We start from the raw sequence: 16,824 nt of genomic DNA on the forward strand, positions 1-16,824 counted from the left end.
CGTCATCATTCATAGCAAAGGAATCATAATTTTGCTTGGCTAGACAATGTTTTTGCTCACGGACATTACTTGTGCCGTCATGGAGCTCTTGGAGTTTTAACCAAATTTCATGTGTCGTATTTAAGGTGAACACTTGGTTAAACACGTCCATGCTAAAAGACTCAAACAAGCAATTCTTAGCTCTAGCATTGAAATGCATTTCTTTTTCGTCACTCTTTGCGGGCTTTTTGGGATTCTTAATGGGTTTCATCCCGTCATGATTGACTCTCCATACACCTAAATCAACCGCCTCAAGGTGGCAAACCATTCTAGCCTTATAGTAGAGGAAGTTAGTACCATCAAATTGTGGAGGCCTAGCGGTATCCATCCCAACCACTCTTACAATCGCGTCGGCTCAACGGCGGTTAAGCCAAAGGTCCAAATATGAGCCAACCGGCTCTGATACCAATTGAAGGGACCGTGACGCCTAAGAGAGGGGGGTTTGAATTAGGCAACTTAAAAATTCTAACTCTAAACTATGACCTCTTTTACTAACCATAGCAAAACCTATGCAATAGATAAACTATCTAGATGTGCAACTATGGTTTTGCTAGTGTGTTGCTATCTCTACCGTAAACGTAGTAAAGTAATCAATGTAAATGCGGAAGCTAAAGAGCAAGGTAGAGATATGCAAACTCCCGTCGACGACTCCGGTATTTTTACCGAGGTATCGAGAAGCGCGCAAGCTTCCCCCTAGTCCTCGTTGGAGCCCCTCGCAAGGAATCCCTCGCAAGGGCCAAGCTCCCGGTCGGGTAACTTCGTGGATAGCCTCGGGCATTCCCCATGCGCAAGTGGGTCTCCGATGTGCCTCTCGGCAAGCCTCTCCCGGATGCTCCCCGCCGTCTTCACTATCAAGCTTCCGGCCGAAACGCCGCGGGCCTTGTTCCCTCCGGTACACGGCGGCGGCCACACCACAAACGCGGTTGGTGTGATCTCGCAAGACTTCAAGCCCCTCCGATGTACAACACTTGTGCTTGCAAGCACGGGGTGGTAAGAGGTATGCAAACCTCACTAAACACTAGGCATACACCTAGAGCAAGCGCATAAGCGGTGGTCTAATCAACCTAAGCACTTCGCAAAGCACTTATACTAATCACCTAATAAAACACTAAGCACTATGCATGTGGAGATCACTAAAGTGGTGTATCAACACCCTTGGTATGTTTCCTCAGCTCCACACCACTCAAATGGCCGGTTGGGGGTTGTATTTATAAGCCCCACTGAGAAAGTAGCCGTTGGGGTCGAACTCCCGCGAAACTGCTATTGACCGGACGCTAAATCGTCCTGACTGGACGCGTCCGGTCATCCCGACCGTTGAGCCGGCAGTTTACTGATCGGACGCTGGCCAGCGTCCGGTCGCCTGCCACCGGACGCGTCCGGTCGCAGATTTACCGCTCTGGAACCTTATTGTAATTGATCGGACGCTGCTGTCCTGCGTCCGGTCGGTTGCCGCCAGCGTCCAATCCAGCATCCGGTCGCCTGTTTGCCGAGCCACTTGCCCAGCGTCCGGTCGTAGCGTCCGGTTGCTTATCCAGCGTCCGGTCCTGCATCCGGTCACCATAGTGAGCTCATTTCTTCGCGATCTTGCATACGGCTTGGTTCCAATCTTCATGCTTGGACTTGGCTTGATCTTTTGGGTCTCCTCTTGTGCTTCAAAGGTCTTACTTGAGGTGTTGATCATCGGATCATCACGCCGCCTTCGTCCAAGTTACGTCTTGCACCCTATTGAACTACAAAACAAACACTTGCAAATTCATTAGTCCAATTTGGTTGTGTTGGTCATCAAACACCAAAATCCAAAGTAAATAGGCCAAGGGTCCATTTTCCTTACAAGTATGCTAAGAATTGTATATATATACTAAGAATTATATATATAGTAATTGTATAAATACTAGATTGTTTCGTTTAAATACTAGTTTGATTTCATTATAAAAAAGGCTCAACTACTAAAGGTTAACTAAAGGGGTACGTACGTGATGCATGAAATTACAGGCGCCATGCAGGCTAACTAAAGGGGCACGCGCCAGAAATTTCAAGCATGACTTTAGTCCCGCTTGGAAAACCCAACCGGGACTAAAGGGGCCTGTCCCGCGCCTGACGTGGCAGCCCCTTTAGTCCCGATTGGTTTTACCAACCGGGAGTAAAGGGGGTCTTTAGTCCCGGTTGACTAACCCGGGACAAAGCCCCCCCCCCCCCCCTTGCCTCGATTGATTTATCCCGGATGGTTTTTACCAATAGGAAGAGGTGCCTTGGGCATGATTTTACCAACCGGGATAATAGGTGAGTTCTCCACTAGTGTGCCCGTGTAAAACTCTTGGCATTGCCCGACTATAAACATGCAACCCGTGGGTTGCGACTGCCCTAACAACTCTTAGGATACTATTATTACCAACTGTTCTACTTCACATGCCAAACATAACTGGATCACTGGCGGCGCAAATTAAGGGACTTGGGGGCACTAATATTGCGAGAGTAATCTTTTTTTCTTTTCTTAAAATGGAACCAGCTATAGCTGGCTTCTACTCGATCCTTCTTTATCAATGAAATAAGCACAATCTCGTGCCCGTTCGTTAAAAAAAAGCATGCCAAACATAAAATATTTTCTGAATTATGAAATTACGGGATACAATAAAGTAGCTGACAAACTTTCTCACCCTTTCCAATACAGAAAAATATAGTACACTTGCCTGCATAAATCCATACAAGCTGGACAAGTAGTTTTATATATAGTGATGTATGCTACAGTTCAAGATTAGTACTAAAAAGTAGCTATAGCTTGAGCCTTCCAAGCATGCTTGCATTGCTTTCTTCACCAATATGTACATGACTTTAACATACCTCCAAACAACATGAGCGATCGTATGCTATTAAGTTCACATGATGCTTGCATTTCTCCACTGCCTCTGACGCTAGCTTCAATTCATCCACAACTTTTGCCATTGTCGGTCTCTCATCCACATCTTCCTTGAGACACCGAACCGCCAGAGCGCCGACCTTGTCAAGGCAGTCTATGCAGTGATGACATTGAGCGTCGCCATGAGATGAAATGGCTATGTCGTACATCTCCCTTCCATTGCCCTTCTCCTTACAACACCTGACAAAGTCCATGGGGAGGCTGTTTATTCTACTTCTGCCATACTTGACAGTCTTCCGGGTGATCAGCTCAAGGAGAACCATGCCAAAGCTGTAGACATCACTTTTCTTCACAAAACGTTCCGTCTTCATATACACTGGGTCCACGTAGCTCATATCTGCTGCCACAGCCATGGCATAATTATCCATCGACAAAAGCTTGGACGATCCGAAATCGGAGACCTTGGGCATGAGGTTATCGTCTAGGAGGATGTTGGCAGACTTGACATCACCGTGGACGCAGTCGTGATCACCATGCGAGTGGATATAGGCAAGAGCTTCTGCAGATCCGATGGCAATCTTGAGGCGTGTCCGTAGCGGGACAACCTTATGCGTTGAAACATGCAGCAGGTTGTAGAGGTTCCCGTTACTAATGAACTCGAAGACCAACACAGGGATATTTGTCTCCAAGCAACACCCGACAAGCCGGACCAGGTTTGGGTGGCTGTTCCGGAACTGGAAGGTGATCTCGTTCACAATGTCCTCCCCGTGCTGAAGATTCCCTCTTCCACGAAGTTCCTTGTCTTCTATGAAGGACCGTTTAACCGCAACTCTCTGATTTTGGTCAGTGGTTCCCATGAACACCATGCCGAAGGCACCTCTTCCGATGAGGGTGTCGTAGTGGTTTGTGAACTTCAACAGCTGCTTTTCTGTGAATATGTTGATGCCAGCTGCACCCTTCAGTATTTTACCCCCATTTTTGTCGAAGAAAGCTGTCCTCTTTCGCCGCTTTTGATCCTTGTGAATGGACCAGAGTAGGAGCGCCAGAAAAAGGCTTGCGACAATGGTTGCTGCAAACACAGCATGTATCCGTTTCATGGAATTACGTACTTGTGATGGTATTATGAATCTGTTCGTGAATTATGCATCAATACATGTCTTTATCTCTCTTTTACACTTTCCCCACTAATCATACTTATTATTAAGGATACATGTAGGAACTCTAAAAAATTATGGATATATGTAACTATCCATTACTATTTTGCAACCGATAAATCTAACTGTACAGTTTCCAATGGTGAACATCCATGAAGATTTTAATGGAATTGTTACATTCCTGAAAGTTTTCATGTCTTGTCAAAATGTTCAAAAATAGTAAAAATAACATTATTGATATGTTGGATTTTCATTTAACAAAAATTACATATGAAAGATCAAGTGAAAAGAGAAGTAATAAATGGAAAATGTAAAATAACTTGGACTTCCAAAAGATCTAACTATCTTATTGTGTTTACTTTTGTGCTCACCTAATATTGTAGAAGCAGGCGCGGGAAATATGGGACGACAGTCCTCTCCTCTTCGGCCAAATTTGCATGGACACACGTAGCTACCTTCTGTGTCCTTGCAATTGGTGCCACTTGTACAATTATGTAATTCTGGAAGCTCGCATTCGTTGATATCTGCATATAATATGTCAACATTTAAGTGGTCATTATGATTACACTTTCTGAAAAAAACTGCATAGTATTTACCAGTAGTCACAAAAAGATTGTCGTTTTAGCAGTTCCGACTCCCGCCCGACTCCCGAGCACTACCGAGGGGCAACTCGGGAGGCGAAACGCAACACCCCAGCAGCCCGCCTCCCGCCCAACTCCGGCCGCCACCACCGCCACCGCCGGCGGCCAGCGGCGGAGCCGAAGCCGCCCCCCGCGTCATCCTCTCTTCCTCCCCTTCCCTCCTCCTCTCTCCCTCTCCACTCCCACTCCGCAAACCCTAGCACCCCCGGTGGCAGGCCGGCGCCGCCGCTGGCAGATCCACCTCCCACGTGCCTGGATCTACACATCCACGGCGTGGGGGCCCCTTCCCCGACGACAGCCACCGCATCCTCCCCCCTTTTCTGCCGCTACCCGGAGGACAGGGATCCGTTGCCGGACCTGCGTGCATACCCTGCCACCCATTCCCCTACCGGAGGGCGGGCGGTGAGGATGGCCACTCCCCTCCCCGGCTGCCGGGTCCGCCAGGGCAGGCCTCCATGCGCCGCCGCCGTGTGTCCTGCCGTGCCGCCATCAGCGCCGCCACCACTGCTAGAGGGTGGACGGCGAGGGTGGTCGCGCCCCTCCCCGGCTGTCGGGTCTACCGGGGGCTGGCCTCCATGCGCCGCCGCTGCGTGACCGGCCGGGTGGACCACAGCCGGATCCATGGCCCTCCCCTTACCACCCGTTCCGCGGCTAGAGGGCGGGCGGCGAGGGTGGCCGCGTCCCTCCCCGACTGTCGGGGCTGCCGGGGGCGGGGCTCTGAGTGGCCATGGGGACTGCTGGTGGCGCATTTCCCAGCTGGGGGTTGGACTTCTGGTTTTGTGGCAGCGTTCTTTGGCTCCTTGGCGCCCGGCGGTCATCGAGCTACTGGTGGTGGAGATGATTTTTGGGGAAGGAACGGGGTTAGGCGAAAGCCTTCTGCCTGCTTGCGGGTCGATGACGGCGACGCCCTCGGGCACCGCTTGCCTTCTTGAAAGTGTCATTCATCCCCCTTTTACGTCCCCTACGGCGTGTTTCCAGGTGAAAACCTTGACCATGCTGGTCGGACGACGACGGCACCAGTGTCGTCGCCCCCTTCCTTGTGGCATCGTTTTGGAAGCTCAGCGGGCTCTTGCTGCCGTCACTGCAGGAATCGTTGCTGAACGCCAACCCCGGTCGTCTCCAGCCGATTAGAGTCCTTGTGGTGGTCGTCTTCTTCTCCGCGTGCCATCGCTTCGATTCGTCCACCTCGCCCTGGTTGCTTAATTAGGTCGTCGTTGTCTGGCGGATGCTTTGCCGCCGTAGTTGCTCCGGGCGGATGCTTTGCTGTCTCGGTTGTGCTGGTTGTGTGTTTCGGGCGGATGCTCTGCCGCCGTGACCTTTAGCACCCTGGACGAGGTTGTATCTTTTGGCAGGTTCAGGAGAGTGGCTGTGTCTAGGTCTGTGGGTTTGAGTGTGCTTCCTCTTTGTTGTTTCGCGTTCTGTGGTGGTTGTTTGTGTGTTTCTTCAGTGTTTCTTTTTCTTTGGTCCTTTGTGCTCTCGTGCTGGTCAAGCTCTGCTTGCACTACCAGAAACAGAAGGTAAGCCGAGTGCAAGAGGGTTTGCCGAGTGCAATCAATTGGGCACTCGGCAAACAAGCTCTTTGTCCAGTGCTGCAAAAAAAAAGCACTCGGCAAAATAATAGCACTCGACAAACAAGGAAAAAAACACTCGGTAAAGTTCGACACTCGGCAAACTAGAAAAAAAGCACTCGGCAAAACTAGGCACTCGGCAAAGAAATATGTTTGCCGAGTGTAATTGTCTGGTACTCGACAAAGAAATATGTTTGCCAAGTGTAATTATTTGGCACTCCACAAATAATTTCATTTTTTTGTCTGGCACACGTTATGGAAAAGAAGGAAAATAAAAAAGGGGTTTGCCCAGTGCTCCCGGTCTGGCACTCGGCAAAGATGTGGCTTTGCCGAGTGTCCCGATCTGACACTCGGCAAACTCTCAACCTTATAAACTCGCCCGGCCGCCGCCCCCTAATCCCTCTCACGGGCCTCCCCTCCCTCTCCCGGCGCCGCCCCCTCCCCTCCCTCTGTCTCCCGTCGAAGCCCCCTCCCTCACCCCCCGGCGCCGCCCCCTCCCCTCCCTCTCCCCGCGCTGCCCCCTCCCTCCCTCTCCCGGCCCCAGAACCGGTCAGCTCTGGCGCCCTGCTGCCTTCTCTCTCTCTATATATGTTCGTGTTCGTCGTCTCCTCCCCGTGGGGGCTCATGGTGATGGTGATTCGCTTTGTTCCCGCAGGGGATCCGCTGTACCCGGAGCTCTAGCGTGCCTGCGCTGGCCCGCTCATCACCTTCCCCCGCATCGGCGACGTCGTCTTCTACTTCCCCGAGGGGCACATCGAGCAGGTACATCTCCTCCTCCTCCTCCCCTGCTCTTGCTCTGCTCCCCCTGGAGCTTTAGCTTGCTCCCCTGCTCCGGGGGCTGATTTTGGGTGCTGGGGGCTCTCAGGTGGAGGCGTCCATGAACCAGGTCGCCGGGAACCAGATGCGCCTCTACGATCTGCCCTCCAAGCTGCTCTGCCGCGTGATCATCAAGATTGTGTCTGTAAATTGCTTTCTTCTTAAGCGAAAGATGTTTTGGCATTCTAGAAAAAAAAAGATTGTCGTTTTCTGGAATTAACGCAATATTTTGTCCACTAATGTCTTGTAAAAAAAGTATGCAAAATATAGGAAGAAAGCTGGTAAATTTTGAAACTATTTATTAAGAAAATTTTGAGCAATACAATCTTGAGCACTTGAAGAGTGCACAGTTCCTAAAGTAACTCCAGACGATTTTAGGCTTTTTAAGAAAGGGATAATGAACAAATAAATAGCTTCTTTCAACTTTCAACATATGAATTTTAGGTTACTGAGGAAAAGTTTCTGCTTGTTTCAATCACTTTCAACTTAGGAATTTTCGCATGTTCAATTATGTTTTATGTAAAAAAAAATGCAACTGCCATAGAAATAAATGAATAGTACTCTATGAGTGTTTATAATCTGAGGTTAGGAATAAATCGCTTACTCTTGCAGCCATCCTTGACGTATGGATTCCCTTGGTATCCCTTGGAGCAATTGCAGAGATACCCCTGGCCATCTCTCACGCTGACGCGAGAGCTGCTGGAACTGATGCAGGCTCCATCCCTGGAAACATTGATGGCCCAGTCAAGCACCAAAGGGGCGCTTCTGTCACCAACCCGTACGTTATATGCCATCTCTCCGGTACCATTCAGGTCGTTCAGGCTGAATTTGTACCTAACATACAGACAGAAAGATCGACAGCTACAGCCTAAAGCTAAAATCTTACATGAATCAGGTGTAGGCTACACTGCACAGATCTATTTATGAACGAAAGAGAATTAAGGGACGACTGGACGTGTACGTACCATCCCTTCTCGGCCACCAAGGCGTAGCTGCAGGGGCTGTAATTCCATGTAGTGTTGTCTTCTTGCGTACGCGTCGGCAAATCTACATCGATCAAGTTGAGGCCGCTCGGGGTAGGTATCTGGCAGCAGCCGAGCCCTGTGCAGCCATTGCTGTTGCCGGCAGACGCAGCTTCATCCAGGCTAGTGCACGTCGTCAAGCAGCCGCTGAAGTAGCTGCTGTCTTCCTTGCCATGGAGCAGCGCCAGGTTGTAGCACCCGATGCCCGTAAACTCGTTCCTCCCCGGCTTTACCAGGAACGGCGTGCCGGCGAAGTTGAACGTCCATGATGAGGTACTGACGGAGACGTTCTTCGACGAGTCGTAGCAGCGGTGCGAGACATCGCTGTAGACGCGCATCTCGCCTGTTTCCAACGTTATGTCCATCACCTCGACGTTGCCAGTGTACGGTCTTGGAGGGCTAAAGCTATGATTGCAGGAGAGGGTGAAGGATTCGTCCCAAGAGCAGGCTTCGCTCAGGCCAAAGGGGTAGGGAATGGTTACGTTGCCGCACATGGTAGTGGTAGGGCAGCCAGGTGGTGGTGCTCTCAGCGTTTCTGAGACAACCGGTGCTGGCACCTGGGAGAGTACTAGGGCGGGAGAAAGAAGAAGCCACAGAACATGCAGTTGTGTCATGGCTACTTGGTATTGGATCTTTCTACCAGGCATTCTAGACCTGTTTCCAGTGCCTAAAAAGCTGTTGCCTACCTCTGTTATATAGGCATGCAGAGTACGCGTACGTATCTCCCTGTTTTACTACTGCCTTTCTTTCTTTTAATAAAAAAATTCAAAATTCCATTACCTTTGTTTTTATCTTATTTGTTAATTCTCTAACACAATACCATGCATGTAAATACTTTATAATCTTTATATAGCTGTGATAGTTGCCTTTTACTATTTACACCATGCATTTCATGATTGCTAGACCTTTGAAACTATCAGCCCAAGTTAGAGTCTCCTCCAAATCAATATATGAGTGCTCCTATCTGCAGCTAATTATTTTTCCTACATCAACCAAATTAATTATCCGTAGACTGTTAAGCTTTTCTGAGCAGTGGACTGTTAATCATTTCCAAGCAAGTTGTTCCATTTGGCCAAATAAATAAATAAATAAATGTGGTGGCCATGCCTTTGGCCAAAAAAAATGTGGTGGCCATGCATTATTCATGATGGATATACAATATATGGCCCAAGCGGCAACACGTGCTCTGAATGTTGAACAGAGCTCAATGGTTTTAAGCAACTCGCAACACTGAACAAACAAAACATAAATTCCAAGCCTTTTCCTTTTCTATTCAAGATATTCTTAGACGACTGACTTCCCTCCAAGACTGTGCAATTGAAATTTTTGGACTGTTACTTGGCCTACTTTTGGCAGATTATTGGTGGACGGAATCGGCAACATGGTTTCGACGAAATTTCTGAGTGGACCAATTTTCTGAGATATATATTTCTCGGTCCGTAAGAAGTCAGGGTCATCTTTCCACGCAGTTTTAGCATACATATCCAATGATGGTGTATTCAGAAAACATACTTGTATTGCATATATTGTAAAATCAAAATGAGGATCTGAGGAGAAAGATATCAAACTCTTAGATCAAGATGTGCATATGTGTGGATATATATGATGGCTAACCTAATTCTACTACGCTCCTTAACATATATCTCTCTTGATTGAAACAGAGTGTATTGGGCTCATACCTGACCGTGGACGAAGCGCGAAGCAAGGTGGCACTGTGGTGGGCTAGGCGGCCCATGTAGGAGGCCAGGCAGCCTGCTCTCAGGCCCGTCTCGGTCCAACTTTGGCGAGCGCGGTTCTTGGTCCATTGCTTCCCGAATTTCGTAATTTTCGCAACCGGATCTCGTTTTGTTGTTGCGGTGTGTCTCCCCCACACTTATTTTCCTGTATACCTTTTATGCACAACATGTGTAGACAAACACATATCCAAAACAAATAGCGAGCATATAAGAAGGCTTCATATATATAAGGCACTTTATTACAGGCACACATTAAGAACACACTTTAACTGACCTAACACAAACTTCAATATTCTAACTATCCGAGCTAAACGACAACCCTAAACACATGATAACACTTAACCTAACACTCATGCCTTAAAATGACTACCTAATTCTCACTTCTTCATTTTAGCAACAAAATAATTCAGAGTGTTTAAATCGTGTTGTAGACTCTTGCGGTAGACAGGTTCCTCGTCGATCCTTTACTCTAAGGTAACATCACTCAGATCTTCAATCTTCTTTTCTAAGAGGGCAATGGTCATCCTTGGACGCTTCTGAACCTCTGGAATAGGTGGTGATGTTGCCTTCCTCTCGGGAGGAACAACCTTGATCTGCTCTGGCATAGCCCGGACTCCATCAATAGTGGTACGAGGGGTGACCTACTTCTATTTTGCACAAGTAACATCTCCAAATTTGTTCGTCTTCAGTCCAGTCAGCACTTCATGATCCTTCGACGGAAGGCGGTTGATTTCCTTCGTCACCTTGAAAAGATTCTGGGCATCTAGCTTCGGCTCTTGTTGGAGAGGCTTTCCTTCAAGACGTAGCAGCAGAGGAGGCGGAGCGATCAGTGGGTGGAGAACGGCTTGGGCGTAGTAGGATTGGTTTGAGCAAATAGGGGTAACTTCTGGAGGAACGGTGGTCAGTACAAGCGCGTCAGGCTTTTATTAAGATCGGCTCCATAGGGGATGATTTGCTTATCGGCCATGGGAACTAGAGAGGATGAGAGCTTTGTTTTTGTTGGAGGAGAAGGCTTTCATGGGATGGCAATGGAGGCAGGCAGGGGCTCGTTTATATAGGGCGGTTCAACTTGCAGCAGGTGTCAAGATCTATCCATATGAGGTCTCGTAACGAGGAAAAATAGATTGCGTCGAAAATCTGTGGGATTATGAAGAGGAATGATCTACAAGACACGAGAGAGTTGACCGGGCGCGAGAGGCACTGACAATGGGTCGGGCAGCCTCTAGGTGGGGACGACTGGCCCCACATGTTGGGGTCTCGGGGTGATTTTTCTCGTGGTGGTTTCTAACTCCTATCTAATCTCGACAAGTATATTTTCGCGTTACGAAACGTTACAGAGGATGGCAGTGGTGTAATTTATGGTAAAATCAGAAAATCAACCTCGTCCAAATCCTCCGGTGGTTTTTCAAGTTCTAGAAAGATCTTAGGACGGTGGCCATTTACCATGAATAACGTACCTTCATCGTTTTGAAGTGTTATCCCTCCATGCAACGATGTGCTTATCACCTTGAATGGTCCTTCTGATTTATTCCAAAGTTTTCTGTGCCCGAATAATTTAACCCGGGAATTAAAAACTAATACCTTATCTCCTGGGGCAAACTCCTTCTTCTTGATCCTCTTGTTGTGCCATCTTTTCATTCTCTCCTTGTAAATCTTGGAATTATGATATGCTTTTTCACGCCATTGATCAAGCTCTGAGAGTTGCATCTTCCTCTTAGTTCCTGCGGCTTCAAAGCCCATGTTCCATCGCTTGATAGCCTAGTGAGCTTTGAATTCTAGCTCAACAGGTAGATGACAGGTCTTACCATAGACTAATTGATATGGTGACATCCCAAGTGGTGTTTTATAGGCCGTTCTGTAAGCCCATAATGTATCAGGTAATCGATCTTTCCATGCAGTTCCCATATCGTTGATCGTCTTCTGTAGAATGTTCTTGATTTGTTTATTTGATGTTTCTGCTTGGACACTTGTCTGAGGGTAATATAGAGTAGCGGCATTGTGATGGATCCCATGCCTTAACAAGTAATTGTGAAAATTCCTGTCATTGAAGTGAGTTCCTCCATCACTAATCACCATCCTTGGAACTCCAAATCTTGGAAATATTATCTCTTCAAGCATCCTCTAGGAGTTCTTTGCATCAGCAGTTCTGCATGGCATGGCTTCAACCCACTTAGAGATAGTCAACTGCCACCAAGATATATTCACAGTGCTTTGACTTAGGAAACGGTCCCATGTAATCAATTCCCCAGACATCGAAGAGCTCGATCTGGAGGTTGTTGTTGAGTGGCATGGCATCTCTTAAATTAATATTCCCGTGCCTCTGACATGCTCTACACCTCCTGATGAAGTCCTTCATGTCTTCATACATGGTTGGCCAAAAGAATCCACTTTGCCAGATCTTCGAATGACCGCGGAATGCCCCATAATGTCCTCCATATGGTGATGAGTGGCATCGTTCTATGATCTTGATGCCTTCCTCTGCCGGTACACATCTTCTAGTAGGCCGTCAGAGAAGACTCTAAAGAGGTATGTGAAAGCATCTTGGCCCCTAGTTGGGTTTCGGTGATTAATGATAATACGAGATTACTATGACTAACGTGTGTTTTGTAGATGCAATTAAGTTAGGTCATGGTAATGGCAATTGATTGGGCAATCATGATTGTCATGCCCCTACGATGGAAATCGTTTTGTTTTTCAAAGGATGGACGACAAGGTTAAGGATGGACTAGTTCTAAGTGTCGTTTGGCATTGAAGAGACACTTAGAGTAGTTTAGGACTTTGTTTTTCCTTTGGCCGTACTATTAAGGGGGGTATGGACGGGTAGCTTGACCTAGGTGAGTCTAGTGGGTTATGTGTGGTGCACACTTGTTAAATCTAGCACTAGGTGGCTCCTAAATAGCCCTTAGATCAATTGTAGCGAACTTCATTCACATATGATTGCGAGTTGGAAGTGAATGGAGGGTCAAATGTTGACCGGACGCTGGTTCCAGTGTGACCGGATGCTGGCGCAGAGTCCGGTCAGTTCATTTGATCAAGGTTAAGTCGTCTGGATGAGACCGGACGCTGAGTGAAATGTGACTGGATGCTACGTGCTAGAGTCCGGTCAACTCCAGTATGGTCCCAGAGAGGGAGAATCCTGATCGGACGCGTCCGGTCAGTGCTAACCAGACGTTGGTTAGGTTCCGGCTATTGACCGGACGCTGAGCAACAAAGTGACCGGACACTAGGTTCCAAAGTCCGGTCAACATCAGTATGGTTCCAGAGGGCAGTTTTCATGACCGAATGCGTCCGGTCAGTGCTGACCGGACCGGACGTTGGTCAGTGTTCGATCACAACTTAACTGCTCGGTGGCGGGGAGAACTGACCGGAGCGTCCGGTCACCTCACAGTGGCACATAACGATTTGTTTTGAATGAGTGTGTATAAATACTTCCTCTATTCACTTGAGGGATCACTTTTGCTTATTTCAACAGCTGAGAAACACCCTTGAGAGTGCCAAGAAGAGTAAGGTCCTAGTGAGGTGATTGAGATTTGAGAATCCAAGAGAGAGGCCTCATTAGTGAAAGCAAGAGTAGCAAAGTGTGCATCCACCCTTCTCATTAGGCTTGTCGTGGTCAAGTGAGAGTTCATGCTTGTTACTCTTGGTGATCGCCATCACCTAGACGTCTTGGTGGTGATTGGGAGCTTGGTGATCATCCGACGGAGCTTGTGGATGACCCAACTCAAGTTGTGAGCGGTTGTGGGTGATTCACCGCGATGGAGTGTCGAAGAATCAACCCGTAGAGAGCACTTGATCCTTGCGCGTATCAAGGAGGGGCTACACCCTTGCACGGGTGCTCCAACGAGGACTAGTGGGGAGTGGCGACTCTCCGATACCTCGGCAAAACACCACCATGTTCCTCCTTCTCTCTTTACTTTAATCATTTACTTTGTACAATTCAATTCTTATCTTTACATTCATAGAATTACCATGCTAGAGTAGGATTGGAACATAGGTTGCTAAACTTTTGTGCGGTAGAACAATAAAAACATTTTCTAGGAACAAGGGGTGAAGTGGGCTAACCGTAGGGTTTAATTATTGCAAAGAATTTTAGAATTAGCCTAATTCACCCCCCCCCCCCTCTTGGGCATCTTGATCCTTTCAGTACGGTTCATCACATATGTGGAGACGACTTTCATAGATAAGCTTCTGTTTGTTTTTCCCTAGTGGTACATAACCTGTAACCATAAAGTTAACAACATTTGCGTACTAGGGGTCAGATTTTGTGACCTTGAAGAGCATGTCGTCATGAAGCGAATCATTGATGGGTAGTTCCTATGAATTCTCAAACTGCATTCTGGACAAGTGATCGACAACAGAATTTTCTACTCCCTTTTTATCTTTTATTTGTAAGTCAAATTCTTGGAGTAACAAAATTCATCTTATCAATCTAGGTTTAGCATCTTTCTTAGTGAGCAGGTATTTTAAAGCAGCCTGATCAATATAAACAATCACCTTAGCTCCTACTAAGTAAGATCTAAACTTATCAATAGCAAAAACAACAGCCAGGAGTTCTTTTTCATCTGTTGCATAATTAAGTTGAGCTCCTATCAGAGTTTTGCTAGCATAAGCAATTGTATGATGCTTCTTATCTTTAGTTTTCCCAAAAATGCCCCCACAGCATAATCACTAGCATCACACATAATTTCAAAAGGTAGCGACCAATCAGGCAGTTGAATGATTGGTGCAAAGATGAGTGCTTTCTTAATAATGTTAAAAGATTTCAAGCATGCATCATCAAATTCAAAGGGAACATCCATAGCCAAAAGATTTGTTAGTGGTCTAGCAATGTGTGAAAAATATTTTATAAAGCGGCGATAAAAACCAGCATGACCAAGGAAACTACGGATCCCTTTGATATTTATGGGAGGTGGTAACTGTTCAATTACTTCAATTTTAGCTCTATCTACCTCTATCCCTCTTTCGGTCACCAAGTGTCCTAGCACTATTGCTTCTCTAACCATAAAATGACATTTTTCCCAATTAAGGACTAAGCGCTTTTCTTCACATCTTTGCAAAACCTTGTCTAAATTTTCAACACAATCATCAAAAGTTTTTTATAAACAGAAAAGTCATCCATGAAAACTTCCATGATCTCTTCAATTATATAAGAAAATATAGACATCATGCATCTTTGAAAAGAAGCTGGAGCATTACATAATCCAAAAGACATTCTACGATAAGCATATGTTCCATATGGACATGTAAAGGTGGTTTTGCTTTGGCCATCTGGATGAATCAGAATCTGGTGATAACCTGAATACCCATCAAGGAAACAAAAGAAAGAGTGATTCATCAGTCGCTCTAACATTTCATCAATGAAGGGCAGTGGAAAGTGATCCTTCTTTGTTGCCTTGTTAAGTTTTCGGTAGTCAATACGCATTCGCCATTCAGTGATGGTTCTTTGGGGGATTAATTCATTCTTTTCATTTTTAACAACAGTCATGCCTCCCTTTTTAGGCACAACCTGAACAGGGCTTACCGACTCACTGTGCGGCACATGATAGATGATCCCGACGTGTAGGAGTTTTAAAACCTCTTTCTTAACAACCTCTCTCATCACATTATTAAGCCTATGCTGGGGCTCCCTAGAAGGTAGAGAGTTAGGATATGTAGGGATGCGATGGGTGCAAAGAGCAGGGCTAATTCCCTTAGGTCTTAGAGTGAGTAGCCAAAAGCAGAACGATGCTTTTCTAAGACAGTTAGCAAGCACAGGGATTCTTCCTAAGAGAGTTTATCACTTATGATCATAGGAGAATCCTGATCATTATTAAGAAAAGCATATCTAAGACCAGAAAGCAGGGGTTTAAGCTCAATGGTGGCCTTAGGTGGTCCCTGCAATTCATCTAAAGGTTCGGATTTGAATCGGATTTTCATATTCATCCTCGATGAAGAACTGGGCATCATCTTCAAGGTTGGGTTCGATCAAATAATCAAGAGATGCAACCTTAGCCTCTTCCATTGGGTCTTCCTCGGGAATTGGCCCACTCTCAGCATTTAGAGAATGAGTAATGTGTATAGAAAGTTTAAAGTTTTTCCCAAGTCTTATATTCAACTTCCCCGTTTGGCCTTCCTGGATAAGTCTTCCAATTGGTTGTCCTATCAACAGGTCAAACTCCATAATATCAAAGATATAAAAGCTCAGATGAACTCTAGTTCTATTGACAAGGATAGGGAGGACATACAAAATTCCCAAACTTAGGAGAATGTGTCCTGAAAGACCTTTCAATAACTTTGTTGTGGGGGTTAATGGCATGTGTTCCAATAAATCAAGAGCAAAAGATGCAGACATGATATTAATACCCACAACTGGATTGTAAAGAGCATCGAAAGGGGCCTTATTAATTTGGCAACGAATGAATATAGATGGTGAATCTAAATGAATCACATCAGAGGAAAGCTCTGATTCATCTAGCCATTCATTACTTATAATAGATACTAGCTCCTTCGTAGTCTTTTTAAGGAAAGCTTCCTCAGAAGCATCTAAAAGTTCTTTATTCAATGATTTCCTAGACTTCTGGGGTCTCCTCATGGTATGGTAATTCGAGGTGTTTTCATATTCATCAAAAAGTTCATCCTCAAATTCCAGCATAAAATCCAAAATCGGAGTTTCCTCCTTTTTCGGTGGTTCAGGATTTGGGACAACTGAAGTTGGTGATGGGTCTGGTAAAGATTCAGGTTCAGCTATCTAGGATTCTTTCTCTAATGGCTTGTCTTCTTCTTCCTCAGGGATGTTCTCTCAAATTTCAATGAGAATGCTTCTCCCCGCATTTGCGGAGACATGCAAGAACAATCCTCCTGAGGCCGTACTAAGAAGTGTTGAGGATTCCCTATCAAGACCCATATAAAAGTGTTGAAGAAGAATAGGGTCTTGAATGGCAAGGTTAGGGCCGGTATTGATAAGAGTATTAAAGTGTTCACATGCCATGTCTAGAGATTCTTTTTTGTTTTATTT

At 46.3% G+C, this 16,824-nt stretch overlaps 1 protein-coding gene across 1 annotated transcript; it reads right to left on the bottom strand.

Annotated features, from left to right (window-relative positions):
• Positions 1-2,677: 2,677 nt before the first annotated feature.
• LOC136541620 (wall-associated receptor kinase 2-like) lies at positions 2,678-8,758 on the bottom strand. The gene is made up of 4 exons (XM_066533596.1): positions 8,038-8,758; positions 7,677-7,906; positions 4,419-4,571; positions 2,678-3,962 (listed from the first exon to the last, which is right to left on the bottom strand). Exons 1-4 carry the CDS (start codon positions 8,739-8,741, stop codon positions 2,869-2,871), a joined length of 2,181 nt encoding a protein of 726 aa, XP_066389693.1. The 5' UTR covers positions 8,742-8,758; the 3' UTR covers positions 2,678-2,868.
• Positions 8,759-16,824: the final 8,066 nt, after the last annotated feature.

Source organism: Miscanthus floridulus, chromosome 3 (assembly GCF_019320115.1).
Source record: "Miscanthus floridulus cultivar M001 chromosome 3, ASM1932011v1, whole genome shotgun sequence".
Classification (NCBI taxonomy): domain Eukaryota; kingdom Viridiplantae; phylum Streptophyta; class Magnoliopsida; order Poales; family Poaceae; genus Miscanthus; species Miscanthus floridulus.

What these genes read in the sequence shown, in the direction of transcription:
- LOC136541620 (XM_066533596.1), bottom strand. Translation starts at nt 8,741, where the DNA reads ATGCCTGGTAGAAAGATCCAATACCAAGTAGCCATGACACAACTGCAT. An exon ending in CGTCAAGGATGGCTGCAAGA is followed by an intron (nt 4,572 to 7,676) that starts GTAAGCGATTTA and finishes TATTATATGCAG; the next exon opens with ATATCAACGAATGCGAGCTT. An exon ending in GCCTGCTTCTACAATATTAG is followed by an intron (nt 3,963 to 4,418) that starts GTGAGCACAAAA and finishes CTGTGTTTGCAG; the next exon opens with CAACCATTGTCGCAAGCCTT.